The 12,524-nt window shown below is 45.7% G+C and overlaps 1 protein-coding gene across 1 annotated transcript; it reads right to left on the reverse strand.

Moving 5' to 3' along the window:
- Window positions 1–548: 548 nt before the first annotated feature.
- On the reverse strand, window positions 549–9,771 carry LOC122695164 (alanyl-tRNA editing protein Aarsd1). Its single transcript, XM_043904719.1, has 12 exons — window positions 9,519–9,771; window positions 9,236–9,367; window positions 7,341–7,500; window positions 5,575–5,632; window positions 5,025–5,181; window positions 4,813–4,929; window positions 4,454–4,584; window positions 4,060–4,126; window positions 3,794–3,885; window positions 3,302–3,356; window positions 2,114–2,208; window positions 549–902 (listed from the first exon to the last, which is right to left on the reverse strand). Exons 1-12 carry the CDS (start codon window positions 9,555–9,557, stop codon window positions 767–769), a joined length of 1,239 nt encoding a protein of 412 aa, XP_043760654.1. The 5' UTR covers window positions 9,558–9,771; the 3' UTR covers window positions 549–766.
- Window positions 9,772–12,524: the final 2,753 nt, after the last annotated feature.

The following is a 12,524-nucleotide window of genomic DNA, read 5'->3' on the forward strand; positions in this document are numbered from 1 at the left end:
CCTCAGTAGCAGACTTAGAACATTTTTCTACAAATATTTTTGTGGACTCTTAATCTATTTACAGTCATTGATAGTTTTTAATTCTGAAACACAAGACTAGGGAAAAAGTAAGAGAAAACAAGGAGATGTGAGTCTACATCCTAAGCCAAGCCTCCAGCTTGACTCTTATCTCCTCGGGCAGCTGCATTTCTCTACAAGGAAAAGACTGCAGCTGGATTAGATACATTCATACATTTCATCAACATAACACTCACAGGTAGGATATACGTAACAGGAGCCGAAGAAAGCTGTTTAAGACTCACAGACTTAACAGACTGTGGTTGCCACGAGGGCGGAGGGAGGCGGAGGATTGGGAGGTTGGGATTAGCAGATACAAACTATTATATATAGAACAGATAAAGAGCAAGGTCCTACTGTGTAGCGTAGAGAACTATATTCAGTATCCTGTGACAAATCCTAATGGAAAAGACTATGAAAAAGAACATATAGTTTGTATAACTGAATCACTCTGGTATATAGCAGAAATTAACACAACACTGAAAATCAACTATACTTGAATAAAATTTAAAAAAAAAAAATCTGTTTATTCACAAAGATGCTGACTACATAAGCACACTGGAATACACTGCATAAATTCATCACTTGTCATATAAATATACATGGTACCACAATCATTTCAAGTCAAACTATTTTATTGTCCAAGAGACTCCTTCTGTGGTCTCAGGAGGCCCGCTGTCAATGGAGGACCAGCGGGGCACCCGAGTCCTCACTCCTCTGCGCTCTGCGTGCTGACGTAGTCCTGGAGAAGCGCCTGCACCTCTGCCCGCCGGCTCATCTTGGTGGCCTTGCCCTGAAAGCGGCCTTTCTTCCCAGCGCCCTTGCCTTCCAGCACCTCAGCCACCCTGGGGAGCAGAGGGATGGTCAGGGAGGGGTGTCTCTTAGGGGAGAGTCACGGGAAAAGCCAGGCCAGCCCTGAAGCTTTCCTTGCTGGCTGAGGGGGAGGGAGAAAAAAGTAGAAGGCTTCTAGAAATAGTTGTATGTGGGCACAAAGATACACGCAGCATGTTGATAAGAGTGAATAACTAGAAACAACAGAAGTGCCTAGAAATGGGCTAAATTACAGCAACCTCCAGGGAGCAGGGCAAGAATAATTAAGGGTAAAAAGCTGTAGACACAAAGGCCTGTGGGAACAGCAGTGAGTGAAGCAACTGGGGCTGAGTGAGAAGGGTGGGCCCACGGCACTGGCTGAGTCTATGGTGTCTGAAGAGGCAGCCAGCACTTCCTCACAGATGCTACCCTGCAGGAATGTGGACACAGAAATGCCAAAGCATGCCTTTTCCCACCTCCACCATTTTTTAAAAAGCTAGAACTCTATACATTTTTAAGAAAAAATCTCCTAATTTTAAAAGGTAGCAACTAATTTTGAAAATTTAAAATAGTACACAGGCCGAACCAGTCTATAGGTCTCACCTGGCTGTCAGGAACCTCTGCTCTAAACACTTCTGTTTTCCTTTAGGTTTTACAATGAACATGTGTTCATCAGAGCCCATCAAGGACTTCAAAAACCCTAAATGCCACAAAGAACATGACATACTCCACTTCCATAGCTAATTTAAAATAAGAAAATACAAAAAATAAAAGTCCAGCACAATTCTATCTTTTCTATAATAACTACATCAATGCCTTTTTTGATTCAGTTTCAAAATCCTAATTTTTTCCCCCAAGTTTGCCTCTATCTTGTGGATGCCTTAAGCACCTGTTTCATCTGCCTAGGGAGAATCCAAAACCTATATTCAAGCATCACTTATGAATCTCAATTTCTAAAAGAAAAAACACAAAGTACATTAGATTTGGTGACAAAAAGTCCTGGGCTTGAGTCTCAGTTCTCTCACTTTAACCGTGAGATCTGAAGCACAGGACATGCTGTCCCTGGTATAGCAAAGTGCGAATGATGGTGGTGATCATTATTTCTGCTCAGCCAACCTCACACGGCTGTGATGTGATCAACGTAAGATGCAGACACAGTGGCGGCCCTTTGCATTCATCAGGGCTGTGTTAGCAGGTTAGGCTTACAGGCTCTCCCACCCGCACATAGCTGTCCACAGTTAATCACCTGGGCCCCAGGGTATCCACGGCCTCAGCTGGTCCTGCCAGTAAAAAGAGTCCAGCACCTTTCTCATCGCCCACAGTTAAGAAGAGGAGGGTCTCCTAGGATGGAAGACAAGAAGATAAGCCCTGATACTTAAAGACACGCAGTCAATCCCCTCTAAACTACACTCTTTTCAGCCTCAAGGACACATTTTTATCATACTGCAATATATATCAACACACTGTACATCTTAAGACAATGTGATATGTCGACTACACTTTAAAGAAAAACAGCTTTTCCCTCTAAACCACAAGTGATGTTCCTGATGAATGGTAAGACAGCCCCTCCACTCTGGGGCCCATAAGGGACAAGAAACTTTGACAATGGCTTTAGGAACTCAGGCTGAACATTAAGTAGGGGGCAGAAGGCTGCTGACCATGATCAAGGATAAAATGCCTTTCATGATCTGACTCCTGCCAACCTCTGGAGCCTGGCCACCCCACTGCCCTCCTACACTGTGCCTGCCACTGCCTACACCTCCATGTCTCCCTCAGCCAGGCCGCCCCGGCTCCTGTGTCTGCCGACTCCTAAGCAGTCTTCTAGGCCCCTCCCCTGAAGCCTCCTCAGCCTGACAGAGAATGCACTCCTCTCACTCTAGCATCAACCACCCTAAATCACAAAGATCAGCATACGTAGCTATCTTCCCAGATAAAAGTGAGCTCCTTGAGAATGTGCACTATCTACACAGAATTATGAAGAGAGATGTACATACTGCTTGGCCCAGAGTGACTATTTCAAAGAGTATTTTTGGAGTAAAGGCAAAAGAGAGACCTGGAAAACACTAAACTCTGGACAGTCAGGACTGGGAGGAATGCCTGAGGCCAGAGGCAAAGGTCAACAGAAGGGATGGCCTTCTAAGGACCAAGCCAACCCCCATATTTCTGAAATCAGGCCCTTGGCACACATAAATATGGGTGGTATGGAGGAATTCCAGTTCTGATAAAAGGAGCTCCAAAGCTGGTAAATGTCACAGTCCCAGAAAGGTCAATACCACTGAGCAAGTCTGACACCTAAAACAAAGCCTGGCTCACGGTTAGTGTTGAGAAAATGGCATTGAGTGAGTTTCTATTTCCTATTCTCCACATGTTCATGAGGAAGACCCCTTGCAAGGTCTCCAACTAGGGTGGACAAAGAACCTCACGCTCCTCTTACCTCTGGTCCAATCTCATTGGCGATGATATTCATGAACTCAGAATCACCATCCTTCCTAAAACAAAGGGCACAGACGTGAGACCCAGGCTGCAAATGGAGCTGGGAAATTGCAGGAAGCCCAGCTCCTCCTACTGGCCTCCCCTCTGCCTTTCCTGCAAAATGCCAAAGAAAGAGGGCAAACGGAGGGCCAGCCCGACGTCCTTCTCGGCCTGAGCACGTCACAACAAGCTTTGCTGTACGTTGTTTCTATTTCCCTTAAACAGGATTCTCCCAGGTAAGTGGAGAATTGTTAGATGGTGAAGGATCTGAGGCAAGGTGCTAAGAAAGTTACATGTGAAGATGTTCATATCAAACCCAGGAAACCTGGAAGGTAACACATTACTTAGGGCCTTCTCAGTCTTGAGAATACCACGGGGGTGACCCGCCTCCCACTCCTGCACTCTACGCTGGGAAGAGCTGAGCCCGAAGCCCAGCGCCCCCGGCCTGTCTCACCTGTGTAATGCGATCACACCTCCACAGTCCGCGCTGTTCCTGAGGCTGTGGGCAATGTGCACAGCCAGGTCTCTGAGCAGATTCAGGTTGTTCTGAAATGGACAGTGTCACTCAGTCATCCGGCAGGGAAAGGGTAACCAGAGGGAGCACCGTCTCCCTCTGCCCCTCACTGCTGCCACACTGCACATCCGGTCAGGTGAGGGGCTGAGTCTGGGAGCCTGTTCAGGCAGAGCCCACGCCCTTTCCACCCTCCATGGATAAATCACCTTCTGCAGGAGCTTGCTGGAATTCTGCAGCTTCTTCACTGCTTCCACGTGGTCCTCTGCTCCACACCTGCAAGAGAAAGGTTCGTGGAGGCCCCCCTAGTTTCCCAACTGCTTCTGGTGTTGGGCGTAAATCAACAATGCCCCTCCTGATGGTGTGTCTCCCTCCAGATGGGACTCGGGGACATTTTGATGGAGCCTCAGAAGGTTGGGGGGAGAGGATATAAAGGAAGAAACCATTCTGTGTGCATCTGGCTAACTACCCAAAGCGCTGCAGCATTTATGACCGCATCTCACCTCCCAGAGATAAGAGTATTCTGTCTCCTGTATGGGTGGGCAGACTACACTCTGGCTGCCCTGGAGCTGAGAGTCGAGCCCAGGAAGGGGGCGTACGTACTTCAGCAGAGCCGTGAGCGCCTTCTCAGTGCCGTGACTCCTCTCCATCCACTTCAGCACCCGGTTCCCAGCCAGGAAGATCAGGTTGGTTTTGTTCTTTTTCCCCTTCTCAGTGCCCAGAATTTTAATGACCTACATGAGGCAAGAACGTAACACACACACATATACATGGGTAAGCCACAGCAGGTGCTGGACCCGAGGGGAAGAGAGACCAAGACCTCCCCAAATAGCTCAGGAGCAATAATGGAGTGACTTCGCTCAGGACCCCTCGGGTGTCCCCTCCATCACTCCCAGCCCTGCTGTGATCCCCCACCCCTGACACCCTCTCTTCCACCCATTCAAGAGCCCTCTCTCACCTACCTGAAGGTCACTGAGATTGCTCACGTGAGTCCCGCAACACATGTTGGAATCGACGCTCCTGATGGTAACAACTCGAATAGGCCCAGCGTGATCATCCGGCAAACCCCGGCCCCTCACCTAGGACGTGAGGAAAGGAGGAGGGCTGTCTGAATTTTGATGAGGAGCCCTCGGGTGGGCACTCTGCAGAAGACACCCCCTGGCTCTCCCCTCACCTGCTCCACCTCTGGATCATCCAGGCTCAGTTCTCGCACATTTACTGGCAGCCGATCTCGGATTTTTTCATTGACACTCTGCTCAATGGCAGCTACTTGCTCTGCAGTCACAGAGGGGCTATCCAGCTCAATGACACTCCGGAGTCGCCCCAACTCCCTGCCAGAAGTAGAGTGGTCACAGGATGCTGACGGGGACGATGAATAGTATAAGGAAGAGTATCGTTTACAGAGCATGTTCATGTAAACGCTGTTATTGAATCCTCACAGAAATGTCACAAGGCAGGGACTGTCACTGCCATTTTACAGGTGAAGGGGTTAATATTAAGGAACATGATCAAGGTCATGCAGCTGGGATTCACCCTCTAGGTCACTGGGCTCCAAATTCTATGTTCACTCCTAAGCAAAGGCAGATGTTTCTCAGGGGGAAACAAAGTCATCCACCACCCCATCTTCACAGGGACCAGGTGAGCAAAGCAGATTTTTATTTTCCTGCCCCTAACCCATCAGGAGCTGGCAGTCAGGGACCCATGCTGGACAGTCCCCTGCTCACCATGATGTTGTCTTCAGCCCAAAAAGATCATCAGCAACTGCGGTGATGAGATGCTGCCCTGAATACAGAGAGGAGACAGGAGAAGAGTAAGGAGCCCAGGCAGTCACACAATCCCCATGTCAATGTCATCCCAGAAATTCTGCTGAAGACCTGCTGGACATTGAGTAATACTCTCGAGAGATACTTTATTGAAAATCCTCAGGAGAATTCTACAAAAAGCTTTATGATGCCATTTCATGAATGAGGAAATCGAGGCCTAGAGAGATCAAATAAATGACTTGCCAAGGCAATGTACCTCGTCAGAGGCAGGATTTGAACTCAAGTTCTCATTGAGCCACATCCATTCATTTGACAAAAAGAAAATTTTAGGTATGTTTTTTGTTTTGAATTTTTGTTTTTTCCTGGCCTTACCGCACAACTTACAAGATCTCTCAGTTCCCCAACCGGGAACTGAACCTGGGTCACGGCTGTAAACCTGGAACTCTCACCAGCAGGCCACCAGGGAACTCCCCATTTGACAGAAAGTTATCAAGTGCCTACACATACGAGGCACAGGGCTTGGTACTAGAGCTATGGTGCTATCCCTGATCGATGACAGTGAGGAGGAGGAAAAAAAGCAAGAGGAAGAGAAGGGCCAACTGTGAAAGCAAAGGGAACAAGACAGCCCAAGGCCTTGAAGGAGCAAACAAACAGGGTAATATTGAAGAAATCAAGAGAAGGCCAGGATGCGGAGAGTGGGAAGCAGAGGCACTGGATGAGGCTGGAGCAGTAGAAAAGCAGCAGCCCAGGCAGGTCTTACAGCCCATGACAAGATGTTTGGCTTTAGTGAGCTACAGGCAGCCTCCGAAAAGCTTGAAGGCTGGGAGTGGCTTGATCGGATTTTCAGTTTTAGATTATTCTGGCTGCTTTGTGGAGAATGGGCTGCAAAGTAGCAAGACTGAATGTGGGAAGACTAGCTAAGAGACTATTACAGAGGGCTGGGGAGAGATGGCGAGAGGTGGGATAAGGACAATGGCGTTGACAGTGGAAGTGGGCAGAGAAGCATTGAGAAAGTAAACCGTCAGGATGCAGACTGACTGGCTATCCCTATAGAGGGGTCTGAACAGACTACCAGGATTCAAGCGACCGGGTGGATGCTGATGCCATGCACTGAACCTAAAAGGTGAACGGAAAACCAGATCAAAGGGAGGGGGTGGCTTTTCAATTCCATTTTGGACATTTTGAGTTTAAGAAGGCTATGAGACATATCCAGATGAAGATATCCAGTGGGAGTTAGTAATACTTAAATCCAGCAGTTATTCTAATACTTTAACTGCTCATCTTGGAGGGTTTTTTTTGACTGTGCTATCTTCGTTGCTCTGCGTGTGCTGTTTCTAGTTGTGATGAGCAGGGGCTACTTTCATTGTGGTGCCCAGGCTTATTCACTGCGACAGCTTCTCCTGTTGCAAAGCACAGGATCTAACATATGTGAGCTTCAGCAGCTGCAGCACGGGGTTCAGTAGCTGTGGCACATGTAGAATCTTCCTGGACCAGGGATTGAACCTATTTCCCCTGCATTGGCAGGCAGACTCTCAACCAGTGGACCACCAGGGAAGTCCTGCTCATTTTGCTTTTATAACATTTATCACATCTTGCCAGAATCCTGATTCTGAATACGTCTGTCTCTTCTAAAAGGTTAGCTCCTGGAGAACCCACACATCTCAATCATCTTGACATTCCCAAACAGCAACTGCCCCTACTAGAAGTGTCCCATCCCACTCATCTACCTGAATGCTGCTGCATGTGGTCAAACCTCCGCTCCCAGTCCACCCGGACTTGAACCTCAGTCCCAGGGGTCAGGGGTGTCTGGGTGAAATGATCAGCCTGGGTGCCCCGGCGAGTCACTCTCAGCACAGAGATGTCATTGATTGTACCACGGTCATCAGGCTGCGTAAAGAAATAAAGATAATCAGTGGTGGCAGGCAGGGCTCACCTAACTCCTGGAATCAAAGACTCTCCAGGGCAAGTATGTGAAAAACACACCCAGAATTTGAGATTCTCTAAGGGAGAAAGGCAATGCCAAGTGAGGTGGTTCATTTTGCTCCAGGAGGGGACTATCTCTGTCTTCTTCACTCTGAACACCTGTATATTTTGGTCTTTAGAACAGAATAACAGAATTAAACGTTGTAACTATAGGAAGGAAACTTTTAGTAAAACCCAAAGAAACTTAATCCTCACTCTCATTGCTTGGTTTAGATTCTTCTCTTTCAATAGTTTCTAAAATGATCCGAATTTTTCTCCCTTCTTCCATTCTATCTTCTTCACTGCTATTAGGATTAAACTATGTTTTATTAAACTAATGTTTTATTAAACATTAAAAATATGAAGTATTACAAAATACAACTGCTTACAAGATACTGTGACTGCCCAAGAATACAATGTAAATAAGACATGGTCCCTCAAGCAAATGAAGAGTCTGGAAAAGATACAGACATGCCAACGGTAAGACATGGTCCCTCATGCAACTGAAGAGTCTGGAAAAGATATAGACATGCCAACAGGCAATTGCAAAATGACCTACAACCTGCTATAGTTCAAAAAAGTACACTGTTCTAGAGAAGCTCAAAAGAAAGGGTCCTAACAATCTAGGAAAATCAGGGAAGACTTCCTGGAAGGGGTGGTATATAAAGTGAGACCTACTATGGATACTGGACGTCACAGGTTTTCCTTCAGCAGATCAGAAAACCTCTACACTGGCCACTTAGTACGTTCTCTCACATAATTTCTTTGCCTAAGTACTTCCATGGCTCACCACAGCTTCCTGAATGAAGTTCACACACCTTAACACATCCTTCAAGGCCCTCTGAAATGCCCCCACTTAGCTTTCCAAAGCCATCTCCAGCCTGTCATCAACATGTACCATAAGCTCCAACTATATGGGACTGTTTACAGTTAACCAGACTTGTCAGATTCTTTCAGGCTCCCCTGCCTTCGACTGTGCTACTCTCTCTGCTGGGAAAGCTTCTCCCACAATGCCCACCTTTGAGGTGAGTATCCTCCTTTCTCAAGTTCTCACTGGATCTTGTCCCTACCCCATCACAGTATTGATAAGTCTGCCCTCTCTTGTGCTCCTTCAGAGGAAACTTTTCCCTCTGTGCTAAACATGCTAATGGAATTCCGACCTCAGGTCCTTTGCACTTATTCTCCCTCCCTGGAAATAGTTCCCCTCCCCCACCAGCATCACCAGATGACAGGAACGGCTTAACACCCACTTCCCTTAGTTCTTGACTAAAGTAACTTGTCCTCTACCTAGGAGATCATCCCATCACTCTGTTTCCCTCAAACTTTAGTTTTCTCCATAGAACTTATCTAAGCTGGTATATTATTTATCTAGTCACCGTTTTTTCTGTTTCCTCCAACAAATACACTATGTAGGCAGAGACACTTTCTCGTTCAACCTTTATCCTCAGAGCCTGGAACAGTACCAAAGAGGGTGTGTTAGGGCTGGATAAGTATCTGTTGATAAATATCTGTTGAGTGAACAAATGAGCCGAATTGAGCTAATTTCCAACTGTATTCATTACAGCTGAGACTGAGAGACAAGAGACACTTCCCACCGGGTGAGAAAGAAATTGAGCGCTTCCTGGGAAGGGAAGGGAGGGGATCGAGATGGGCCTGGTACCTGTCCCCCGCCCTCGGGGAAAAGCAGCGTGTCTTCCAGTACCACTTGGAAACCGCTCAGCACTTCCTTTTTGCCGTTGCTTCCTTCGGTATGCAGCTCCGCGGGACGGCAGGAGACCACAGTGGTGGTAAACTGGGTGGAGACGGATGCAAAAGTTAGCCCCGACCCCAACCCTCAGCGCACCGGACTGAATCCAGCTCGGCGCCCCCTCCACACGGCGCCCCCTCGCCCCGCACCGCCGCACCCGCTCGGAGCAGCAGGTTTCCCGCCCCGCAGGCCGCACCTCTCTGGCGTAGCTGTCCCGCTGACACAGAAACGCCATCGCTGCTGTCTCCCAGGGCGCGGGGATGCGCGCTCACTGAAATGCCCGGCGGCGGACGGAGAGCAAAGCGGGACAATCTTCACACCGGGCGCGTCTCTGCGCAGGCGCAGCAGGGCAAAGAACGGGATGCGGTTTGAACAAATTTATTCAAAACGCGACGTGCAGGCTCTCGGAATTGTTTAGCGACTATTTGTGAAAAGGACCAGAAAAAAAAAGACAAAACTGCGGCTTGAACTTGTCGAAGCACTTCGTTTGGCCCCTTTGGACCTCAGGGAGGGACATAATTCAGCCCCGCGGAAGCCCGGTCGATAGAAACGTGGATGGTACTGGTTTGCATACGCAGCAGCGCCGCCCAATGGAATTATAATGCAAGCCACATATGTTCATAATATTTTTATTTAAATGACCATATCTAAATTTTTTCATCATGTAATGAGTATTTTAAAATGAGTTTCTCCCCCACCCCGTACAAAATTTTCGAAACTTGATGTGTATTTTACACTTACAGCACTTCTCAGTTGGGGATATCAATATTTCAAGTACTCAGTAACCTTGTGTGACCATTGCTACCTGATTGGACAGTGCAGATAGATTAAAAGAAATTAAACTGCAATCAGTGTCTTAAAACGTTAAACGAATTAAAAGTTTAGATTAACTTTCTGCTGTTTTGCTGCTAAGTGGTCAGTCGTGTCAGACTCTAGGACCACATGGATTGTAGCCCACCAGGCTCCTCTGTCCATGGGATTTTCCGAGGCAGGAATACTGGAGTGGATTGCCATTTCCTCCTCCAAGTTCTGTTCTTTTAAACTAATTAATAAAAAGCTTGAAGTCTCCAGATGCTTCAGAATTTAGGACTTTCCTGATTTTAGGCAGTAACGCAGACCATACCTATATGTTACCTAATGTGTTCCATTTGGAACTCTGGAGCAACCCCCTGTGATCAAATGTATGAATATTTATGCTGAGAAATAAATGCACTAAACCAAATAAACAAAGACTATAAATAGCCTAACATCATTTTAAGTCATGTTTTGATGCCAGGTGAGTTTTGGTGTTAATTTTTTTTAACTCATATTTTAGAACTTTTCAGTTTTCAGAATTGTAGGTGAAGAGAGATATGCTATACAAGTTCAGGTCCCAGCTTTGCCACTTACTGTGACCTGTTTGACCACGATTAAGAAAAGACAATAATTTTATACGGTTGATATGAAGTTCAAATAAGATATAAAGTTTACTTAGATAATATATAAATACTTAGTCACTCAGTCATGTCTGACTCTTGCAACCCAATGGACTGTAGCCTGCTAGGCTCCTCTGTCCATGGGATTTCCCAGGCAAGAATACTGGAGTGGGTTGCTATCTCCTTCTCCAGCGGATCTCCCCAACCCAGGAATCAAAGTCAGCTCTCGTGAATTGCAGGCAAATTCTTTACTGAGGGAGGTTCTAAAAAGAAACATTAGTCACTAATGAACAATAAGCAATCTCATAATTTAAAGCAAATAAAACCAGGGAATTCCCTGGTGGTCCAGTGGTTAGGATTCTGCACTTTCACTGCTGAATGCCTGGGTTCAATCCCTGGTCTGGGTACTAAGATCCTGCAAGCCTTGAAGGGCAGCTGGAAATAAATAAATCAAGCAAATCAAGCCAAGTATAATTTTATCTTGGCAAATACCTAAAAGAATTTGGAGAAGTGGTGGAAGTGATGGAAGTGGTGGTAGAAGTGAAAATCAGTATTTCATCTAAGAACAACTTAGCAACAGCTTTCAAAATGTTTACATGTATCTGCTCTTTGACCTAGCAATTTCACTTCTAGAACTTACACTATATGAACTCCTTGGCAGTCCAGTGGTTAGGACTCAGTGGTTCCACTGCCAGGGCCCAGGTTCAATCCCTGGTGGGAGAACCAGGATCCCACCTGGTTCTGGCAGGGGGTAGAGGTGGGGGTGGTGTGGATTTACCCTACAAATGTTCTTGCCAAACATGTAAAGATGTACTTTTTAAACTGTTCCTTGCACCTTCGTGCAAGGAAATTTCAATTTTCACCTTCGTGAAACTTGAAAAAGACCAAATTGATAAGGAACCAGTTAAATTATGGAAAATATGTTCAACTGAATAACATGGAGCCATAAAGAGTCAGATCTATGTACACTGACTTGGAAAGAACTCCAATATATATAAAGTGAAAAAAAGCAGGGTGCAAGGTGTATATAATAGTGTGATTCCCACTATACACACACACAGTGCATTTGCCCACACATGTGTTAAATTTTAATATATATTGTACTGTATATACACAATACAGGATACTGTATATGTTTATGTTCCAGATATGTTGTATATTGTTTTATATATAATTATATAAATTATAGGTATTATATAGTTTATATCATATATAGATAGATATAAATATATCAGTTTGTTGAAGAAACTATTAACAGTGTTTACAGCTATTAAGAGAATACAAATCCTACTTTACATTGTACACCTTTCTATACTATTTAATTTTTAAAACTATGTCCATAAATTACTGATATAAATTTTAGAGTTTCTTTAAACAAATCTCAGTACTTTACCCTGAGTTCAAGGGCAAAGTCTGGGTATTGAATTTTGTTTAAGTCACAGTTTAAGTACACATTAGGCAATGAAAAAATGTTTGTGGATGAATGGGGTAGCTGATGAATGGAGAAGTAAAGAGACATAGGCATTAACTAATGTAACAATTAGCTTTAAAAGTGTAAAGATACTTCTGGAGTATGCAGGAAGCTGAAGTAGGTTTCTGGCTGATGCTAGAGGTGGCAGTGTTAGCCATACAATGAAAGGCTGGATCCTGCTCTGAAGATCAGAGCATAGGTGTGAGCGTGGAAAAGTTCCTCAGCTTGGTTACAAGTCTGCTTCCAACATCTTTCTTCTTCCAATCTCGACAGTAAGGGCCAGGATATCTGACACCCACCTCTCCACTGGAAAGGA

Source organism: Cervus elaphus, chromosome 5, assembly GCF_910594005.1.
Source record: "Cervus elaphus chromosome 5, mCerEla1.1, whole genome shotgun sequence".
In the NCBI taxonomy this organism is placed as follows: Eukaryota; Metazoa; Chordata; class Mammalia; order Artiodactyla; family Cervidae; genus Cervus; species Cervus elaphus.